Consider the following 23,896-nt stretch of genomic DNA (forward strand, 5'->3'; position numbering starts at 1 on the left):
TTCTTAATTATTAGTTTTGTCTCTTCATATCGAATCCACATGGCAAAATGCATATAATGTATTATTACAGTTATAGGAATTCTTGAACACCCCTTGTACAATGACTAAGTAGATAGTATTTCTGTCAGTCACTATTTTACAGTTATTTGCTAATATACATAACCTGTTATCAGGTACACGAAGTGTAAAGTTTTCTTACATCCCAAAATATCATCACATGAAAACAAAGCTTGTTGTTAAACCACAACTTTATTCATTTTACCAATTGCACTTTACAACAAGTGGTGCACAGTGTTTCGTGTGTGCAATATGCAAGTGTCTCTCTTCCACATCACCTCTCCAGGAAAAGGTGATTATTTATATTGTAGATTTATTAAGCCAGGGTCAAACTTTTATGACACAAGTACAAAAATCCCCTTCTGCAAAGAATAAGTATATCCCACTTGGCTGCTATGAGTAAGTGAGGGAGTAGCATCTCTTTCCTTGTGTGTAGCATGTGATATTGGCATTGGTGGGTCCTTGGATGCAGCACCATTCACCTAAAGTAGGGGTTAAAACCACTCAATACAACAGGCAACATAACATCCCCCACTGGAAACGACTGCCCACTCCTTGCAACTTTATTGTTGGTTTATTGTTTAATGCTGCACTCAGCAATATTCCTGCTCCATAACAGCGTCTGTAAATGATCAAGTATGAAGCAGACAATCCAGTGACTGATCCTGAGTACCTACGCTTGTGGTAGGCTTCATTCAAGACATTAGTCAACATAATAAATCCTTCACAATGACAACAGGGGGAGCATATGCCTGGAGAGAGTGCTTCATTAAACACTAACAACTGGAACTGCTTGGAATTTACTTATCTTGGTACTCCTATCATCTTAGCCTAATATTTTCAGAAAAGTAACCACTGTCATATTTCAGCACAGTCTTTCAATGCAAAGGGAAATCAGAAGCAGATGCTAGCTCCCACAGTGATTTGCTCTCTGTTCTTGTGAGTGACCATTATCAGGCTGGTCACTTTTGTCGCTGGACAATCACGGCATTCAAAAGTTTAGCTTCCTCTAGTGTCAAGGATTCTTCTGTCAGTTCTTTGTTTGGGAAGGTTGTCATCAGCACGAAGTTCAACCCAGCATACTGCGGATGGGACCTTACACAAGTCAAGGACACAACAACCAACAAGTGACAAAACTAATGGCCAAGAAATAGTGGAACTCACCTGACTGACACATCTGTGTCAGCCATTACATACTTCAAACAGTTAAAAGTGGAAAACACTAGGGCTTCAACGATTCACCCTGACCTCAATTAGATTTGATGTTCAATAAAGAACCCTTGACTCGATCATTTTCGATTTGATTCTTCATATAAGATTAAACCTCAGTTTTCATTTAACTCTAAGAGTCTGTATTTCTGGAGTGAATTCCATCATCAACTTGGCAATGTCTATTAACATTTCTCATTGAATAATTAGCCAACGATCAGCCTATCACATTTCACCTTACTTCAGCAATCAAAACTGTTCAAGTTGGGAGTCAAAATTATGTTCTGGCTGTGTAGATAATGGAAATAGGTATTTAAATAGCGAATGTTTTTCCGAAATCGAAACTAAGGTGTCATATTTGGTTTACGATCAAACTGAATCTTTGAAGCCTTACAAAGAATGGATATTTAGTCATGGGATATATGACAGTGGATCAAATTACTTTGTTTCAAAACACTGTGATTACACCATGCCATTTAGAAAGTGGTCAAATGCAACATATGTCATATTTGGGATTTCACTTTCTCAGTAAAGTACAAATTCTAGTACTTTTCCGGTTGAGTCCCATCCAGAATTTGAACCCACACCCTCAGAGTCAGGCACCTAATCGCCAGCAGACAAAGTCAGCCGCCTAACCCGATCAGCCTTTGTACTAGAATTTGTACTTTACTGAGAAAACGAAATCCCAAATATGACATAGGTTGCTTTCAAAACACTGTTTAATGTTCCCGTGTTATTCATTCACTGCCTTGTGCAAAGTTTATGTTCTTGTGGATGTGTTACTTGACTAACAAGTTTATTCAGCATTATGTGCAAGGTGACCTATTATCTTCCTTGATGATAGTAAATAGACCAGAAGTCACATGACTGACATTTCACAGCATGCGAGAGCTACCAATTTGATGATAACACAGACCCAAAGCACCCACAAGGCAAGTTAGAAATCATTTTAAGAACTAAAATTTAATGAGCTGAAGGTCATATTAAATAGCATAAGTCATGGATGTCAAGTTTTAATCAAAACATGGTGCAGTGGGCGACCTGGTTATAGCACCAGGCTAGTGATCGAGCAGGGTTAGTGTCATGATCGAGCCCACCTGTGACTGGCTGTAAAATCCTTGGCGTCAGCTTTAAGTGCCACCTCTTTCCATGTTGTCACAACCCCTTGTGTTTAGTACACAAGTCTATGTACTCAACAGAACCCACAAATCCACTGGTATATGACCAGATGGTGGCCACAAGAACGTGTGCAAACACCTAGTTGCGGGTACAGCAATGTGTGGAAAACTTGGAAAAAGTATTGTGACCACATGTCCCACTCCATCCAGCTGTGAACTGGGTACCTCATTAGGATGAGAGAGTCACAATAAACTCGGTGTGCCTAGATGACTGATTATACGATGTGACATTGAGATTGACATCCAATGATCGAGGGAAACAAATATCAGCGCCTTGAGCAAGCACTAGTTGCATTAATATGTGCACTATATAAATAATGATTATAATAATATAACTCTAAACTGAATCTAGGAACTGGGATACCATCTGACATGTGCTCATCTGAATGTCTTGACAGAAGTAACTGGTTAACACAGAGGTTGAAAGGATACGATATAATGTAATTTCTAACATCACTGATCCTGTGACTGTGGTTAAACTTGGCAACCAGTCTGAAAAACAGAGGTGAAATACATTAATGTAAGACAAGCCAACTCCACATGAAGATGGTAAGATGCACTGCAAAGTTGAGCAGCATAAAATACCAGAGTGTATTGCCTGAAGCTGTCACAGCAATTACTGCCTGCCAACTCTACTGTTCTTAAATTGCAAATTCACCCTTGCTAAGATCTTGTCTAAATAAACGTAAGTTAAAATTTCAGTAAGCAACTCTACATGGAGGTTAAGCCCTTTTCTGCTGCATATCACTTCCCACAAGATACAAAGCTGTAGGCAGTACTGTCAATACTGTTAACATCAACGTGAACATCGTCCACTTAGTCAATACTGTCTGGTGGCCAAAATTGCCAACATTGTCAGGGTTGTCAACACTGCAAAGGAGGCCAACATTGCCAAGGTGGTCAACATTACCAGGGTGGTCAACACTGCCAGGAGACTGACCTTTTCAACATTGCCAAGGTAGTTATCAATGCCAGGGTGGTCAACACTGCAAGGGAGGCCAACACTGCAAAGAAGGCCAACATTGCCAGGAAGGCCAACATTGCCAGGAAGGCCAACATTGCCAGGGTGGTCAACAATGCCAGGGTGGTCAACATTGCCAGGGTGGTCAACATTGCCAGGAAGGCCAACATTGCCAGGGTGGTCAACATTGCCAGGAAGGCCAACATTGCCAGGGTGGTCAACATTGCCAGGAAGGCCAACATTGCCAGGGTGGTCAACATTGCCAGGGTGGTCAACATTGCCAGGAAGGCCAACATTGCCAGGGTGGTTAACACAGCCATGATGGTGAAAATGGTCCATTCTCAACAATTTACTTTGTCATCAAGATTGCAACATACCTTGATCCATCTGCGAGTCGGATCTGTATGCTGGTAGTGGGTTTAGAGGCGTCTACAGCAACGGCTGCCTGCTGCGCTGTGTTGTCATTTACTGCACTTGCTCCTGCTGCTTCGGGTGGACTTGACACCAGGTTGGGGGCCGGGCTAAAACATGTGACATGGTACAACATGATGGGTGGACAAGAAAGTAACAGATGTATGTGGTAACAGATGGTCATGGATGTGTGGGTAACAGATGGTGTCTTGGATGTGTGGGTAACAGATGGTGTCTTGGATGTGTGGGTAACAGATGGTGTCTTGGATGTGTGGGTAACAGATGGTGTCTTAGATGTGTGGGTAACAGATGGTGTCTTGGATGTGTGGGTAACGGATGGTGTCTTGGATGTGTGGGTAACAGATGGTGTCTTGGATGTGTGGGTAACAGATGGTGTCTTGGATGTGTGGGTAACAGATGGTGTCTTGGATGTGTGGGTAACAGATGGTGTCTTGGATGTGTGGGTAACAGATGGTATCTTGGATGTGTGGGTAACAGATAGTGTCTTGGATGTGTGGACTGACAGATAGTGTCATGGATGTGTGGGTTACAGATGGTGTCATGGATGTGTGGACTGACAGATAGTGTCATGGATGTGTGGACTGACAGATGGTGTCATGGATGTGTGGACTGACAGATGGTGTCTTGGATGTGTGGGTAACAGATGGTGTCTTGGATGTGTGGGTTACAGATGTTGTCTTGGATGTGTGGGTTACAGATGGTGTCTTGGATGTGTGGGTTACAGATGGTGTCTTGGATGTGTGGGTAACAGATGGTGTCTTGGATGTGTGGGTAACAGATGGTGTCTTGGATGTGTGGACTGACAGATAGTGTCATGGATGTGTGGGTAACAGATGGTGTCATGGATGTGTGGACTGACAGATGGTGTCTTGGATGTGTGGGTAACAGATGGTGTCTTGGATGTGTGGGTAACAGATGGTGTCTTGGATGTGTGGGTTACAGATGGTGTCTTGGATGTGTGGGTTACAGATGGTGTCTTGGATGTGTGGGTAACGGATGGTGTCTTGGATGTGTGGGTAACATGGTGTCTTGGATGTGTGGACTGACAGATGGTGTCATGGATGTGTGGGTAACAGATGGTGTCATGGATGTGTGGGTAACAGATGGTGTCATGGATGTGTGGACTGACAGATGGTGTCATAGACGTGTGCGTAACAGATGGTGTCTTGGATGTGTGGACTGACAGATGGTGTCATGGATGTGTGGGTAACAGGTGTTGTGAGAGATGTGTGGGTAACAGATGGTCTCAAGTATGTGTAGTCTGACAGATGCTGTCATGTATCCATGGGTAATAGATGGTCTCAACTCAGCATAAATTGTAACGCAAGAGCATTCAACAATACCATGTGTTACATAAACTGTAAGGTTGACTTGTACCTGCCCAGCATACGCCCTGCTCCAGTGAAAGCCTTGACAGGTACTTTAGGCTTGACATACTCTTCATTACGATGATCCTCCATGTTGAGATTGACTTCTCCACCCTTTGCCAGTCGTATGAGTTCTCTTGGCACCTCACTAAACACATATAAAGAAGTGATCCTTCCACCATCAGAAATCAGGTACACTGACATATGAGTGAAAGAGTACACATTTATATAGACATCAATTACCAACAAGAACAAAAGGTCTTTGAGTATTTAATGTGTAACAATAAAACCTACTGCCAACATTATACTTCCTGAATAGCTAAAACATCACCTACAAAACATGTTACATGATGTCAGATACAAATTAACCATAAGGTTACCAGGAAGATCTTCCTCAGATGGCCAAGGTTTCAATTCCAAAATACCCCTACTGAGCTATAAGGTATGTTCAGTCATATTTGTACTTTCAAACATACAGATTAAAATGTTATGCTGGAAAAGAAAAGTACCCTTTTCCTATTGAATCTAAGAACTCTTTATTTGCAGGGTCGTTGTAATCTCTCCATGGACCGTCATCCATACTAAATCCATTTTTCCAGAGCTTCAATACCATATCAACCTGAAAAACAATGGCACAGTGTATTTCTCAACTGGCACTTTAACAGCACATACGCAATTGTATAAAGCATGTAAAGATTTCAAATTGGCATTCACAAATATTGAGAGTAAGTGGAGCAATAGTTAGAGAAGTAGGTTGACTGGTAAACAGTCAGGTAGAAAAATGGGCTGAGACATGTTAGAAAGGTTGGTAGACATATTAAGAATGATGTAACGACGTGGGTGGAGAAGAGGTAAAAGAGGTCTGTAAAAGAGCACAGAGATGATGGAAGAAAGGTTGAGGGTGGTAGAGAGGCAAGATAGGTAGGTAGTGAAGTAGGTGGACTGATAAAGTGTTAGTTAGAGATGGCAGTGGGTAACAGTCAGAGATGTTGGTAGAGAGGAAGATAGACAAGTAGGTAAAGAATAGAGAGGCAGGCAGAGAGGTGAGTAGAGAAGTAGGCAGACAGGTGGGTAGTGAGGTAGGCAGAGAGGTTGGTAGAGGGGTGAGTTAGACAGAGGTGGGTAAACTGAAAAAGACATCCCTGACTTTAACACTCACACAAACCAATTAACAGCTGTCATTCTAGTTTGACTAGTTTGCAAGTAATACCTGTCTTGATTCCTTCAATTTTGCACCTTGTACCATGTCTGAGCTCCCTTCTGTGTCCCCTAGTCTGTATCCTGTACCTCTGAATGATGGACCTGCTTTTTTTCGCTTGTTTTCACTTGTATCAACAACTTCAGCTCCGTGTCTATAAAGGAAATGAAGTGCATCCTTTTAACAGTTAAACAGCTGTTGACTGACTTGACTCAGCTCCTTTTTTGTTTTGTGCAACCTTCAACAATAATGCATCTGAATTCTGGCAACCTGCAGACAACAGAATCTGGGGAAGGAAAGCCATTAACAGGACAGTATCATATACAGCAGACATGTGATACCTCATGGCCTTCACCTCATTTGAGCTAAAACCTATTCAAATTCAGTAAAGCATAAACCTATCAATTTTTTTACACTACACCAATAAGCATATTTACTAAAAGGCAATTTATCACCACTACTAGTTTAAAATGTGTCACACAGTCACAGTACTGTCCTTCACAAAGAAATGTTCACTGAGGATATGAGTCTACTCAATGTTTCTTTTCTCAAAACTAACTCTTTTGCAGACTTGAAAAGTGTATCCACCACTTCGTCAGGTTCAGGTTTCTTCTTTGGTGGGCCCAGGACTTGCTGTCCACTGAAACATAACAGATAGTGATAGATAACTGATGCTGCCTATTTCACTAGCACTGACAAACATGTATAGCTTAAACACTACATTAATTAAATTGTTATATGTACTCATAATTTAACTTCCACTTATAAAATGATCATATATATACTCTCAAAGTTAAAATTGTTCATTTCCGACATTTTTTGCACACCATCTGAGTGTCTGAATGAATGTGGGCTTAGAGTGATGGAGAAAGTCATCCAGCACTTCACTCATGCTGGACCAGACAGAAACCCAGTGATCAACAGCATGAGCATCGATCTGTGAAACTGGAACTGATGACATGTGTCAACCAAGTCAGCAAGCCTGACCACCTAATCTTGTTAGCCACCTCTTATGACAACCAGAGTTGCCTTTGTGACAAGCATGGCTTGCTGAAGACCTATTTTACCTCGGATCTTCATGGATGACAAATCCATGAACATGACAAGTGTGCTTACAAACCCATTAAGATGGTTATGGTACTGACAAAGCTATGAACATTATTTTGTGGCATTTAACCTCGGATACCCAAAACCATTGTAACAAGTAAGAAATGACAAATGCCATAATAATTTCACTTGTGCTCAATGGTGATACACAGACTGACTGAGGTTAGTTTTCAACATAAAACAACATAACACTATCATACCAAAATTTAAAAAAAAACAGAATCTCCAGATGCCTCTTTCTTCTGCATAAACAACAAAGTAACCTGTATTTGGTAACTTTGGTGTACATGTCAGTCAGAGTTACAGAAATGTTTTTTGGATCACTAGCACTGAGTTATGTATTTGCTTGTGTTCATCTTAATTGGGTATACTAATTGTCCTGTGAGTGTAACCAAATAATCTGTACCTACAATCAAATTCAGTTGGGTCTTTTGCCATTTTACCTGCGTTCTGAACCTCCTGCATAGAAGGCCTGCCCTTCATCAGAGTCAGAATCTTCCTCTTTCCCCTTCATACTCGATAGTGTTGCAAACCTGAAACATAATGCCAGTTGTCACTACTTACAGATTCACACTTTCATTCATGATCCTATAGAAGAACAATGCCCGTCAGTCCAGTACCTGTGTCAGTCATGTTCCGGTACTGTGTATACATAATAACCATTAACAACTAGAGTTATGATTACACAATGCCATATATGACCATTCAGCCAGAAGACTGAAATATCCTAATCTACTTTCACTGATCTAGAGTTACCACTATTTTTCAAAAGCTTCCTTAACCTGCCATGATGCTTATCCTCTACAATATACAGATCTGCATCTCAACAGAAACACAATCGCACTAGCTGCTAGGTTCACCTTGATCCACCTCCAGACTGTCCTGCGCTCTGTGATCTTCCACTACCTCCATCACTACTAGGAGGAGCTGACGTCTCTTGTATGTCTTCATCATCATCAACCTCCACAACCTGAGGCTCAGCATCACCATCTTCATAGAAACTTGCAATTGCAAGCTGCAGAATGAATATTCAAATTTAGGTGAGTGATAACATGGATAAAGCGCTTGCCTGTCATTCTGAAGACCCAGGTTTGATTACCCAGTTGGGGACAATATGAGAAGTCCATTTCCTTTGTCCTCCATGTGATGTTGCTGGAATATTTCTTGATTTCACATAACTTTTTGACTCACTGTGCACATACGTAGAGTGTGTAAAAGTATCCACTGGCCATGTTCCATTTTTGGGGTTTTTCATATGCGCTGGATAATGTAAACACACTCAAAAAACAAAACAAAAATCAAAACAAATATATAGTTTTAGGTCAAATGAAACTGATATCAATTCATTAATGAAACAGTGACTGGGGTTATTTAATAAATAGGTTAAATTATGTTAACAAGCCCTTGTATAAACACATCTCACCACCCGCTTTTCACAACTGAAAAAACCCACATCTTTGATGCAATTGCAACAAATCATTTATGGAACAGCAGAAGCAAATGGAAGTAAGCAGTCATCTATGAACAGCTGCCACACGTAAATAATCTTCATAACAGCTTTTATTTAGACTAATTAGGGTGTACTTACACTATCAGTAAACAAACTACCAAACTGGAACTTGGCCATTGGATATATTTTACAAGCTCTGCACATGCGCATGGTGAGTTGAAAAGTAATGTGAAACCCAGGGATTAGGAAAGGCAGGGGATATAGGCCATGGGCCACGGCATGGGCATTTTGCAAATTGGATTACAAAATGGCCCGTTAAAGTTTTGAAGTTTACCATCGTTGTTACAAGAACAGTTGACTATTCCAAGTAATCCTGAAAATGACCCAGTGTCAGAGTTCTCTATCCCAATCCCTGGGAACCAAACAATTGCTAAAGTGCTAAAGGCGGAGTAAAACCTGACTCACTCATCACAAGTAGGATCGTCATGGCATGCAAAACTTGGAAGAGAAAAATACACAGCCTGACTAATTTGGCGCAATAAGCTGCCCCTGGTAACCTGAAATTGTATCTCTCTCCTACTTTAAGTTTGGTGATATGGACACAAGCTCAATACTAGTATTCTTTACTCTTGCGGGGTTTCCATGTGCCAAGATTAGTTGTGTTACGCGTGTGGGTACAAAAATAAATTGAGATAGAACAGGTTGAAGGTTAAATTCTAAAATATTTCCATGTCACCTCTGGATTCCAAGCAGCCGATTCAAGGTGGAATTTTGCTCTGTCAGCATCGACACCAGTTACACCAACGAATTGGTCAATGAGTTCTTGTTTGTCAGCCATGTTGGAATGATCGAGCAACAAAAGTAATGCTCGATATACCATTCATCCTCCTCATGTCTGTGAATGGATAAATGAAACCCAACAAACGTGCCTTCCATAGGAGAGTTCAATTTACGACACATTTACTTCCCTTGGTTGCGTTTGCACGATTGCTAACCTTTGTAGATCAAGCGTTCTTGACACACTTCCCACTGACGGATTGATTGATTGATTAAAGGTTCAATAGGCGTTCGGGCAATTATAGGCCCATTTAGACCATGCCCATCACAAAGGTTTTGCAAAGTTTATAAACTTTTATAAAGTAGTAAAGCTGCCACACGCTTTCACATACTCAAGGATGATATTCCGAACTTCATAGCGAACGGTATTTCTTAAGCACAATTGCCCAGCCAATGTGATGTCAGCATTGAGAGCTGTACGAGATTCCACCATCGACTTACGTTAAACTGCATATTTTTGGCAAATGATGAGACACCTTATCTGGTTCATGGCATACTGTGCAATTTGCAGAAATATCTTTATTGATAATATTAGAACATGCACCAAGACCACAATGCTCAAGACGGAGTCTGGATGAAAGAAACTCTTCTATACAATTGTTTCGAGACAAGACTCGATGCCATAGAGACGGCGCCCTTTTAATGACGAGGTCCATCACAGTCTATGTAAACTCAGTCTCAGTATTATTCCTTACACTCCTCTATTGTGTCTGACCTCATATAGCCGGTTTGGCTCAAAAGCGGGCCGATGAATTGCAGTCTATCTCGAAAGCTAATGAACATAACATACTCAATGAAACGCTGGGCATCATTATAACATCATACCAACTCTGTGATGATTTTGCAGATGTTCCCCCTAAAACTGAGATACATGATGTAATGATATGGTATTGATATTGATAATGATATGAATTTCAGGAAAAATGCTCAATTAGTGACATAAGTGAAATGATTTTAACCAGTCCAAGACTATTTATGCAAACATATCCATTATTCCAAGCACACACATTTAGGCCTCTGGTTTCAGAAAGACGCAAATTGGACTGCACAGATAAATTCTTTACTTGAACTAAAAGTAGTTTTGCCTTCTTCTGACAGAATCTGAATAAGTGAGAGGACACCGCACAAGCGCCGATAAAGTTATTTATTATTAGCTTGTACTGTGCCATCTCCATGTTTTCTCGCACACCTGGCTGTGCCTTTCTCTGCGCTCCTCCCTCGTAATAAACAGTGAACAGTGTCAACATTTAATGATAGTTTGTTAAACAACTTTTTGTTATTAGGACAAAAACATCTGCAAAAACCGCACAGAGTTTGTATGATGTCTATGTTTGTATCATGATCAGCGTTTCAGTGAGCATATTATGTTTATCAGTTTTCGAGTTAGATTGCAATTCATCGGTCCGCTTTTGAGCCAAAAGGACCATAACAGAATATTATCTGGTCTCTGGCCCCAGTTTCTGCAAACAAACTTAAGTCTTTACTCACATTTCAAACTGAGTATGACAATCTGAAACAGGTCAACTGTATTTCTAAAATAGAAATGCGACCATTACCATTACCTAATATTTCCGCAAGCTGACATCCTTGAATTTTGGCGAAAACGCTATTTTCAGCAACCGTATACTCACTATTGACTGCGTTGTAACGTGCTTCACCTGCATTACCTGGAAGCGAACGTACGGAAAATATCAATCGGAATCGTTCGGGTACAAGCCTTTTCGAGATAAAAGTTCCAAAGGGATGCGCGAATGTCCACTTTCGCGATTTGGTAAGCTGTGTTCCGACTTATCAATCTCAAATATTACCTGACGCAGCTTCCTACTTGGGTTTGTAAGACTCAGTAGAGGATTGTAACGAATAATACTGAGACTAAGTTAACTTAGATTGAGGTCTGTCATGCTATATTGTTCAAGCATGGATGTTACGGTCTTACTGACGGTGCATAATTCTGCAGAAGAGGGCAGTACTGTCATTACTGATTCATCCTGTACATGTTCTGATCCATGAAGGTCTAATGCATTTTATTTTCAATTTATCAGTTGTCTCCTTTCCAAGTGGTCCAAGATGAGAAGGTATCCATGGAAATTAACATCTAAAAGGTCTTTACTCAATTCGCTAGTGCAGTGCCTCTCTGAGGTGGAACCTGTCCGAACTGCATGTAAGCCTTGACATGAATCCAGCGTAATGCTTCAGTGATTGCAGCAAGGTCAGCAGAAAATAATGGCAAGAGACCCATCAGCATAAATCCGCTAAGATAGATCTATAGTCAACTGGCATATTTTCCTCGGCTAGAGCTTGAATACTAGGTTCTGGTTTGTTCACTTGTTCCAGTACATCATGATATACTGAAGGACGTTCAAGCAACCATGGTGATTTTTTCGGCAGAACAGAAACATCATCCACGGAGATATCACGTACGTATGTACAATATGACGGAAAGCAGTTCTCTGAGAACGCATCCCATAGGGTCCCATGCCGTCTTTCCAAGGATCTTGAAAACATTCCAAGCAATCTCCCAACACAGTTGACGTAGGATGTTCAATCGGAATCGTCTGAGATTTAAAGGCATTTCCCGCGATTCAGCATGTAAAACCTCAACAGAGGGTAGTTCTGAAAACACCAAGACATATGGCTTTTGACGGGACAACATGTAATCTTCCTTTTTGTGTGGCAAGAGCAGATCCATAGACTAGACAGCTGAAATGGAGGCGTTGGTATTATAAAACAGTAAGAAACACTTCCTGTTAGCTCCCCATTTGGTACTGGAGTTTAATGCACGCCTGCGTCAGAGGGTGTATGCGAGGTTTCCCTATCCACAACCTGCACATGGGGACCACAAAAATATGATTTTGAGCAATCTTCTTCCGAGTAAAGATGACTGCAGATGAAAAATACATCTTATAAGTAGAGTGATCATGGAGCGTAACTTGAATCCGAAATTAAAGAAACACAGGGGAGCACTGCGTATGTAACGTGTTTTCATGCACATTGAAAAAACACACACCATATCACATGTTGTGGAGTGAAGGTCTGGCAATAGAACTGTACTGTACAGGTTTTTATTTCGTGGAAGTGTGCATATTTAAAATAATTGATTGGATCAGAGATAATCTACAACACACACACACACACACACACACACACACATATATATATATGGAGACGGTCGCTAATTTTTCACATTATCTTCAGTGGTATTCGACAATCTTGTACAAATTTTGTTTGTACATTTCTATAAGATTTCAGATTCTAAAACCGACTGAAATGACCAACCATACGACTAGGTTTAATCATCCGTACACGAGCACAGAATCGTGCGCCGAAACACAACCGGAAGTAGTTAAACCACATGGGCTGTGTGTTCAATATCTGAGTGTTCTTATTTCTAACGTGTTAAATTACTACTTTTGTCAAAGTTGATTGCCATGTTGCGAAGAGCATTTAAGCGGTCGTGCGTCGAGTCACACTCTCAGACAGATGACAAACTTTCTAAGCAAAAAAGAGAAGATTCTTCTCTTGGTTTGGACAATCGTGAAACAAGTGGGAATGTAACTACCGATAAGGAACTTGAAGGAATCGTCTTTGGTGGAGTTGATGACATGTTGAGTGAAATTGACCATGGTTTATTGAAAAACGAAAGAAAATCTCAAAAGAAAAAACATGTTTTGACAATGGATGAGAAGAAACCAGCGTGGGATGATGAGTTTGAAGAAACAGAAACAAGAAAGCTACCGCCAGTGCCCAACTGGGCTAAGATGGAACCTGATCGTCTTGACCATGACGTAGAACAGTTGCTCCATCGTGCAGGTGACTTGTTAGTTGAATCTACTTGCCTACCTGCTGGTATGTTGCAGATCAAGAAAGTCGCTGATGCTAATGCAGATGATACCAGGGGAAGTAAGATTCAGAATGTGGAGTTCCACCCTACGGCCAGGGTAATTTTAACAGCAGGATCATCGCACAGAGTCAACCTCTTTCAGATTGATGGAAAGCACAACCCAAAAATCCAGAGTGTCTTTTTTGATGACTTCCCAATACATACTGCTCACTTCAGCAGAAGTGGTGAGGAGATCATTGTTGGATCAGATCGCAAGAATTTCATGTTTTATGATATGATAGGAGGTAAAGTGGGTAACGTGCCTAAGATGAAGAGGCTGGAAGGTAGTAATTTGGCCAGGTTTGAGGTGTCTCCAGATGGCAAATATCTAGTCTTTCTTGGCAAATACGGGTCAATGCATGTTCTGAGTGCAAAAACAAAGGAATGGATTACTTCGTTGAAAATGAATGGGGACGTCTATTGTGTGTCTTTCACAAGAGATAGTACGAGGATGTTTTCGTTTGGTGACACAGGCTCGGTGTTTGTATGGGACATGAATACCATGAGCTGTGTGCACACATTCACAGATGAAGGTTGTGTCAAAGGAGCATCCATTGCTGTGTCCCCAAACAATCAATATGTTGCATGTGGCTCTCAAAGCGGTATTGTCAACATATATGATGCTGATACTTGTCAGAAAAGCATTTCACCAAAACCTCTGAAGGCCATTATGAATCTTACGACTGTCTGTAACAAGGCCAAGTTTAATTGCACATCAGAGATCCTCGCAGTTGCATCCAATGAAAACATGAAAGCTCTTAAGTTGGTTCACTTTCCATCACTTCAAGTATTTTCAAATTTTCCTGAGCAGACGGACAGACAACTGCAGGTGCCAAAGTGTCTTGACTTTTCACCAAATGGAGGCTATATGGCTGTTGGTAATCAGAAAGGACAGGCTTTGCTTTACAGATTAAAACATTACAGTGAATACTAATGGAACTTACACTTCCGGGCACAACTTTCATATTTATATTGTTTACAGTGTTGAACTTTGTTGATCAACAAAAGGATTAATAGAGCTGTCTTAATTAAACTGTTTAATATGTTTGATGACTGTTTTATTTCTTACAGTTTGATATATAACAGTTATGTGGGATCTCTTTGGGGAAAAATGAAACAGTAATTCATCATAATTCTGTATCTGAAGCACTGGATTCATGTACTAGTACCTATGATGTAACAACTTCCCAGGTTAAGATATGAAGCAACCCTGAGGAACAACAGACGGTCTCAACATAGTCAGTTATCTGCATAACTGATACAACTGCACTGTTTTTCATATTTCAGTACATCACAGTTGTTGTTAAGGAGCAATCATTCACCTAGCTCCATTCTTGGGAACCCTTTTTTAAAAACTTGAACTTGTGTGTATTACTGTATTAGCTAGCAACCAGTTATTGCCATATATCAGTTATTGCCAACACCTGGCTGTAGCGCTTGTGCATACAGAGTGACTTATACTTGGTATTATTTCAGATGTTGACACATCACAAAAGCGATAGGCTATGAGAGTTAAAATCACTGTAATTTTTTTACATTATAGTCGTTACAAATATGAATCCCCTTGGAAGACTAGACCCAAACACGTTGAGGGGTTGGGGCTGGATGGTGGGGAGAGGAGATGACCATAAGTGTGTCAACATGAAATTTCATAGATGTTAAAAATTGAATGATAGTCATCCTGGCTGTGTTCTGAATCTATGACATTACATTTCTGTACATAAAACATGCAGACTTTAGTATGTCTAAACATACACATAATGCCAACACTGAATGACTGAACTTTGAAATGACCTACATTTCCATCTCCGTTTTATTTACTCAACAGATACCACTCAGATGATACTGACAAAAGATAACTGTCAGTTTTCACCTTTGTCTTTGATTTTTCCCAGAGAAAACCAACATTACCCAAATTGGAAACAACTACACAAAAAGTCAATTTTGATGCATTCAAACATGCGGCAACATCTTTTGTCAGCATCCATCAACATTAACAATGAGAGCGAGTTTTGTTCTTTGAAATTTCTTTTTTAAAAAACAAATTCCAATTATGAAATTTCTTCAATATGTCAAGGTTGGAAACGGTAGTTTTATAACCAGATTTATCAATATAAGGCGAATAACATGAAAAATTCCGAAATGGCGATAACTGATCTTGTTAATAGTTGGGAAAGCACAATATACTCTGCCTCACTTCCTATTGACTGCGTTTCGGTGAAACACGCTTGGTAACTGTAAACAAGCAGGAAATGTCAGTGAATAGCTAATCCATCAAGATAAATTTTGTTTCATTTTGTTATTCATTATTTATTGTTTCATAGGAGCAAATTGTTCAAAATTACTAGGAATGGCTATAACTGATTGCTAGCCAGTATGGTGATAATAGTCTTAAAATTAGAGTCCATCAATATTGTGACAGAAAATAAAAATATGTAAAGTTTCCTTATCAATGAATTTTACTGTCATCTGTTTTCTAACATCTTACACATTTGGTTTTCTTTGCTGTACTGACAGGTCTAGCACCTACTGCCACCCATCTCTGATTCCTGGTTAGTTAGTTTCCTACTTAAAAGCTTATAGAAGACTTATGACAAAATGGATCAGGGGCTGTGGGTGGTCTTTTGGTGAAAGTGTTCACACGTCACGTCGAAGACCCATGTTCTGCTCCCCACGTGGGTACACTGGGTGACACCCATTTCTGGTGTCCCTGCTGAAATGTTGCTGGAATATTGCTAAAAGCATGTTAAACCATACTCACTCACTAAGTGGATCAGGTGGTTATGTGTCGTGAATTAGTTGATTTTGTCATATCTCATTGTCAGGAAACATTGTGTCTGTTACTAATCCATTGACTGTCTGGTGCAGACAGCTACTTACAGGCCATGGTTATACAGCTGGAATAACCCTTGGTGGTGTTTCACTACTTGTTAGAAACTTGACGCTTGCATAGGTTTAACACTTTTCATTGACAGTAGTTTGTCAATACAGTATCATGTATTGATGGTTTGGTAATCAGACTGTATAGATATTGTGTCTGTAATTTCAAGCTGACAGTTAAAAATAATCAACCAAGGTCAAAGTGGGGGTCATGTCTGCAAATACTACTTACACTAAAAGAACACAAGAGGTTGTTTTTATCTGTCTTGATTATACTAACTTTTGTCTACAGGTTATTTATTTGGGTTAGAAATGATCTTCAGTAACCCATGCTTGTCATAAGAGGAAACTAATGGGATCATGTAGTCGAGCTCATTGTCTTGGTTGGCACGTCATTGTATTACAATTGTACAAATTGATACTCATGCTGTTGATCACTGGATTGTCGAAACAAGACTCAATTATGATGTTTACATATTATTTATGACATGGTAGATGTATAATTAATTTCTCTGAATTACTTTCATTTTGAGTAAATGTTTGAACATTTACACATGCTTACAATTCTAAAGTGGAAGTCCTTAAAGGTGTGTGATGAAGGAACTACTGTAGAGATCATGCATGTAAAATTTTCTCCTATTCCATCGTTTAACTTACTAAACAGTCTCGTACACAAGCTTCTGTCATACATAGTTCATGCTGAGTGATGTTGACCTTTGACATGATCCAGTCATAAGTCAGAAACATTTTCTAGGGGTATACAGTAGTTGTATCATGATGATACGATCAGCTGTGACAACGATTGTAACTCCCATTCTTCAACATAGGCTTAAAATAGTCGTAGCACTAAATTGCTTTGTGCAGGTGGGCCCAGGTCTGTAAAATCTGCCATTGTGTGATTGAGGAAAGGTGATTGTCATGAATATTGTGGCAGAGCTCAGTTTAAGTTTTGAGACAGTTGAACTTCTAACCCGTTGTTCTCTTCGGTCTTCATGAATGGTGGGGCAGCCCTGTGGTTAAAGCATTAGCTTGTGTAAACCTATTTCTGGTGTCCCCAGAAATATTAGAATATTGGTTAAAGCGGCATAAAATACATTCTCTTTCAATCACTCAATGTTGCCTCGTGGACATTTCTTTATTTCACAATTTCATGTATGTAATGGAATATTAGTTAATACACTTGCATTCTCTCTTCACAGGAGCAATGAAAACAAAAAACTGTTTTTTTTGCGAATCATGTTTTATAAAGTCTTTGAGACCATAATCACACTATACAACATAACTCAACATACTTTCTCCCTCATCTATATACACCATAGTACATTATATACATACTGCCCCCAGCTAGCACATAGAGAAGTAGGGCAACAACACAAATACTTGACTGTCAATTGTCAATCGACTTTCTCTTCCAGCAACACCACACATTAGCATATATGCTAAGCAGAAACATAAATGGGACGAAAGTTATCCTGAACTAGCCTCGGTTAAGCTGTCATTTCTCTGTGGAATATACTGCATACACAATTAGGAGATCACATCCAGGCTTCACATCACCTGGTCTTTCCCCCATACCACTGAGACTAGCTACAAGGAGACAACTGTGTTAAAGCATATCATAAATTACAATTATCATGTTCCCACAGTTTTGCACCAAAATGGCCAGTTCACACCAGTACCCACCAAAGACAAGCATCACCTGGAGACTCTCACGTATTCAGAATTATGCATTGTTTTTCGCAACTTTAGATATATATACAGTGAATGGCCTGTTGATATGAACATATTATAAATCACATAATTTTTTCTGTACTGAACGGTACAAAATTCTCGACTGAACTATCAGGTAACTGTAAGATTTTCCTTTCTGTCCATGTGCCTAAGACTAGAGACAATGTCTAATATGCTGCCACAAAATGTATCTAGTCAAGTGATCTAGACAGGTTTGCATTCTTGTATGTTACAAACTGATACTGTGAAAATACACAGTAAATACTGAGAAGTTGATAGTAAACACATGTTATGGTAAGTTAAACAAACCTTAAAAAAAGAATAAGAAATGAAATCTAATAGATAAAACATTAATTCCAGCAGGCACTGTAAAGTACAATGACATAATTAACTGATTGCACACCTCTTTGGATCTGTGTATTTCAATGGATGTGCAGTGTGTGGTTTTAAAGTAAGAGCATAGCACATAACAAAGCACTGTTAAAGAAACAAATCAACAAGGCAATGTATTCAGTAATTTAAATGCTATGATTAAACATGCATCCAATTGTTGAGCTATGTCATCCATATTCTGATGTGTCTGATGAAACAATGCTCCAGCATTTCACACTAATTTGACGATCATATTACAATGTTCACACAAAAAACAGAATCACTGATTCCAATCACATAATTGTTAATGTTCTCATTAGCAATGTAAGTTTAATAACATTTTCAAGGTATGTGCTATCTTATAAAAATGAAACCAGTAGATGTATATTTTGATTTTCCTTATAAGAAAAAGAGTATACTACATACTGGTATTAAAAGATTCTGCTTCTTTTCTTCAGAAATCATTAGATTATCTTTGAGTAACACAAAAACAAATGAGGAATCATCTGGGTGAAAGAGATCCCCTGATACTATAAGCAGACTTGAGACAAAAGAAGAAAAGTGTTACCAGACAATGCCACATAGCTAAGCTCACATGGGTCCTCTGCCCAGAACACTCATGATTAATGTGAACCTCAATGGCACACAGCAAGGGTTTGGATCTGAACAGGCAACACAATAACCATCAGGCATTAGTAATCTTGACAGTGTACCACAATAACCATCAGGCATTAGTAATTTTGACAGTGTACCACAATAACCATCAGGCATTAGTAATTTTGACAGTGTACCACAATAACCATCAGGCATTAGTACACCTGACAGTGTACCACAATAACCATCCAATAATTCCACCATGTCTAGCAACATTAGATATTGCACTACCATAATTTGATGTCAAAGATTTGAAAGTTCATCAATATTTGTTAAATATCAAAGTTTACTCAAATGGTGACCAGCTGAATGGTCAGCGGCAGGACAAGTGGTCTTAGCGAAGTGACTTCCACCATTGAGTCACACAAGCTGTATGGTGTGTCGCTGTAAGTTGGGTTCATTGCTGTACTACTGCAAGCTACGGCCTAACTCCCATTCACTCAGTCACCCTCTGTATATACACATTTCATAGACAGTTTATATAGACACAACAAAGTGGTGAATCAGTATCGTCTTCTTATTCGTAATCTACACCATTTAAAGACAACCAAAATGATCACAGTAGTTACTAGCTTTCTGAATACAATCCATGCAAGACACATCACAAACACTCAACAAAATTTGGAATGTATCTGTGTGCATCTTGTTTAAGGTCAAGCAAAATGCATTGGGCCCGGTTGTTCAAAACTCTTAACCACCGATTAACTCCTTCAGGCTTCTCTTACTTACAATGAAGATAATAACACATGTAACAGTGCACAGATATTCAGGATGATTGAGATTAATAAAACCACATATTCATGTACAAATGATCCCAGAATCAAGGGAAAGTGTTATTAGCTAACATTTGGTTGAATGTACTTAATGACTGGTTAAAAGATAACCAAATTTTGAACAGCCAGGCCCAGTACATTATCATGCATGTCTTGAGACTAACCTCCAAAACCAGAACACAGCAGGTTTTGTCTCCATTCTACCATGACAGAATATAGGCATAGTATTGTCAACTCTTTCACACAGCGAAGAGTGGCTGTGCACAGACTAACCAGTACTGCAACACAGACAGATATGGCCTCAGGTAACCAAATATTCAATAAAACTGATATGCAGTACAACCAATATGGCCACCTGGCAACCAGAGAATATCAATTATTGCTAAAAGCATTTTCCCTGTCAAGTCTTATCAAATAGAAAACATAATGATAACAGTATTCATGTAAGACTACCAAAAGTGACATACAGAAAAATATCCATTGTAAATGCATCCATTCATTATGAATGTTGCTTGTCTTCCCATCTCTCACATGTGCGCATGCACGCACGCACACATTCCTTACCTGCAAGCTTGAAACCTTTTTTTGTTAAAGTGCTGACTATAAATCAAGTCTAATCCAAGTCTCCCCTTTAATTCCCAGTCACAGTAGCAAGTCATGGTAGAATGCATGCTACAGTGTCAGTCGGTGTAATGTAATTACACAATACTCTGATGAATATCACGGCAAGGTGCACCAATGTGACACTGAGCACATGGACAGTGAATGTAGCATATGTTTTACATGGACAGTATCGTAGCAGCCGGTGTTTGCATAATGTGTGATATATTAACATGATATATACATGATGATGTTTGGAACCCGTGGGTAGGGGGCAGGTGCTATAAGTTGTACTTTGAGCGAGCGTATCTCTCTTGTCCTTGGCAGTATTCATTGTAGATGAGCTTGAACAGAAACAGGTGGAAGATGATGATGAGAAAGGCAATAGAAACCCAGAAGAGAGTGGGCAGTCCACCGAAGTGATGGCCATGCCGATGTAAGGCAATCACATGGTGCTCGTGAGCTGGTGCTGAAACAGGATGAGGTAACATGAAAGACACTTCATACAAGCAGGGGAAGATCTGGATCAGAACATTGACTTGGACTAACATAATTGAAAGAAAAACTAGCCTCAAACATGGCAGAGGAATCCATTCTGGCATTTTTTGTTTACCTGTAGAATGTTTGCAGTGATTATCCTCGGGGTATGTTTATGTGAGAAACAGTTTGTAAGAAAACATTAGTCTCAAGCTTCAACAAACATATTGGACAAACTGTTCTACCCAGACTGACTTTCTAGTGCCGAAGTGTTGCCACAAGTCAAAAACTAAAATATGAGGATAACTAAAGGGCAGCACCAGAAACAGCAACATACCTTCCTCTATGGCCTTGACATGTATAGCATGCTTCAGTTCCTCGACATGAATCTTATCTGCAGTGATGTACAGGATGGATGTCAATGGATCAGTCAACTTCACAGGGAAGCGTTGCCATTCTTTGCTGTCAACAAACAATGAATTAACATGAACAGCATGTATTAGTGCCACTTACCCTTGAGGCACCAGGGCATCCAGACATAGTGTTATCAGGCATTTACTCACCTCAGTGGCACTGGGGCATCCAAACAGTGTTTTCAGGCATTTACTCACCTCAGTGGCACTGGGGCATCCAGACTTAGTGTTATCAGGCAATTAATCACCTCAGTGGTACTGGGGCATCCAGACATAGCGTTATTAGGCATTTATTCATCTCAGTGGTAGTGCTGGTACTGGGGCATCTATGCATAGTGATATAGCGCATATACTCACCTCAGTGGTAATGGGGCGTCCAAACACAGTGATATAGGGCATATACTCACCCCAGTGGTAATGGGGCATCCAGACACAGTGATATACGGCATATACTCACCCCAGTGGTACTGGGGCATCCAGACAACCGGCATCACAGGCGTAGTACGGCTTATCATTTCTGTCCAAAGCCACATACAGGTTGGCCTTATTGTCCTCCCCAACATTGACACTGATGTTGACGTGCGTGTTGTTGCCATAGTTGATGCGACGAAAGAAGAAATCTCGATGTAAATCTTTAGGGTGTATAGCCATTTCCAGGTGAGAGTTGTGAAAACGGAGGGCTCCAAAACTCAGCATCATGGCCTGGAGGACCCCTTCAGCACCTACAGAGAAAGCAGACCTCTTGGTCCAGTATCCTTGTTTATACATTTGTCAGTTCCTCATTTACTACTTGATAATGTATGGTTCTCAGGTGCTACAGGCAATATTCCAGCAATACTTCAACATGACACGACCCATGAAGGTCACGGAGTAGAATAGGCCTTCAGCAACCCATGCTTGCCATAAAAGGCGATTATGCTTGTCGTAAGAGGCGACTAACAGGATCGGGTGGTCAGGCTCCCTGACTTGGTTAACACATGTCATTGGTTCCCAATTACGCAGATCAATGCTCATGCTGTTGATTACTGGATTGTCTGGTCCAGACTCGATTATTTACAGACCGCCGCCATATAGCTGGAATATTGCTGATTGCTGCGTAAAACTAAACTCTCTCACTCACTCACTCAACATGACACTCCAGCAATTCACAGACTGCACCAGGTGGGTATTAAATCCTTGCCTAGTGTGACAAGTGAATACTTTTAATACTATTTTATACCAGGTCCATCTTGTATATATTTTGATATAGATACAAAAGTAACATTTAATCTGTTAGAACAATTTGTCAATTCAGGGATATAGTTGTGTAGTTGACTTTTGGTTTTATTCAGGTGGTGATATTTGATGCCTAGCTCCGCCCACCTGACTGAACCATGACAGCACAGCCCTGCTTCTCCAGTGTGATCATCCACGTTGTCACCACACGGGCAATCTGGTCCTCATCTTCAACATCAATCCACAGCTTGTCTGCTTGTCTGCAACATCATTATAACTGATGTACTTAATGCAGGTATAGGGTCAACTTGCATGATATACATGAGAGGAAAACATTAATTACATGGGAGGTTCAGTTAACACAAATGGGAGGTTCAGTTAAAACAAGTGGGAGGTTTGGTTAACACAAGTGGACAGTTCAGTTACCACAAATGGGAGGTTCAGTTAACACAAATGGGAGATTCAGTTAACACAAGTGGGAGGTTCGGTTACCACAAATGAGAGGTTTAGTTAACACGAGTGAGCAGTTCAGTTAACACAAATGGGTGGTTAAGTTCACATAAGTGGAAGGTTTATTTCACATGAATGAGAGGTTAACTCAGCAAACATGGAAGGTTATGGTAACATACACTAAAGGTTAAGTAAACCCACACTATAGGTTAAGCTAACATAAATCAGAGGTTGAGCTAACATAAATAAGAGGTTACACAACATACATTGCTGGTTAAGTTGCCGTACACAAAGGTCAATTTCTGGATGAGTATGTCTCTTGTATATAATATCAATTTTGTAATAATATCAGAACTTACAGTGTTGAGTGTTCTCCATAGCATCTGTCGGGGTAGTACAGAACCTTTTGTATGTTGATGCGCTGGGCTTTAGTGGTAGATGGGTCATGTAGAGGTGCAGGCACATTACTCAGGACAAAGTATATGGTAGAGTTAATCTTGTCTCCATTCAGAGCCCCGCCTGCCTTGGAATAGCTGATGCCAAAACCGCTCTGCCATAACTAATGACAAAACAGAGAATAAACAAAAGACCGAACACAGGAGATGGTTCAGGATTTGTGTAAACTAAAAGAGACGGTTTGGAGTCTATCTAGGAT

At 40.0% G+C, this 23,896-nt stretch overlaps 3 protein-coding genes across 3 annotated transcripts in view; 1 reads left to right on the plus strand and 2 right to left on the minus strand.

Annotated features, from left to right (window-relative positions):
• Window positions 1-229: 229 nt before the first annotated feature.
• On the minus strand, window positions 230-9,870 carry LOC137261090 (NSFL1 cofactor p47-like). Its single transcript, XM_067798762.1, has 10 exons — window positions 9,696-9,870; window positions 8,370-8,524; window positions 7,953-8,042; window positions 6,962-7,042; window positions 6,415-6,556; window positions 5,714-5,823; window positions 5,215-5,352; window positions 3,783-3,926; window positions 2,877-2,936; window positions 230-1,152 (listed from the first exon to the last, which is right to left on the minus strand). Exons 1-10 carry the CDS (start codon window positions 9,837-9,839, stop codon window positions 1,020-1,022), a joined length of 1,197 nt encoding a protein of 398 aa, XP_067654863.1. The 5' UTR covers window positions 9,840-9,870; the 3' UTR covers window positions 230-1,019.
• Window positions 9,871-13,127: 3,257 nt separating this feature from the next.
• LOC137261168 (U3 small nucleolar RNA-associated protein 18 homolog) lies at window positions 13,128-14,724 on the plus strand. The gene has a single exon (XM_067798873.1). The coding sequence runs from the start codon at window positions 13,225-13,227 to the stop codon at window positions 14,608-14,610; it is 1,386 nt and encodes a 461-aa protein (XP_067654974.1). The 5' UTR covers window positions 13,128-13,224; the 3' UTR covers window positions 14,611-14,724.
• Window positions 14,725-17,777: 3,053 nt separating this feature from the next.
• Window positions 17,778-23,896, minus strand: part of LOC137261166 (uncharacterized protein KIAA2013 homolog) — a 37,878-nt gene continuing 31,759 nt past the window's right edge. The window contains exons 11-15 of the mRNA XM_067798872.1: window positions 23,601-23,800; window positions 22,939-23,051; window positions 22,034-22,298; window positions 21,501-21,625; window positions 17,778-21,155 (exon numbers count right to left, since the gene is read on the minus strand). Coding sequence (XP_067654973.1) covers window positions 20,968-21,155; window positions 21,501-21,625; window positions 22,034-22,298; window positions 22,939-23,051; window positions 23,601-23,800 — 891 coding nt within the window. The 3' untranslated portion in view covers window positions 17,778-20,967. The remainder of the gene's footprint in view (window positions 21,156-21,500; window positions 21,626-22,033; window positions 22,299-22,938; window positions 23,052-23,600; window positions 23,801-23,896) is intronic.

This window comes from Haliotis asinina, chromosome 14, assembly GCF_037392515.1.
Source record: "Haliotis asinina isolate JCU_RB_2024 chromosome 14, JCU_Hal_asi_v2, whole genome shotgun sequence".
Taxonomy (NCBI): domain Eukaryota; kingdom Metazoa; phylum Mollusca; class Gastropoda; order Lepetellida; family Haliotidae; genus Haliotis; species Haliotis asinina.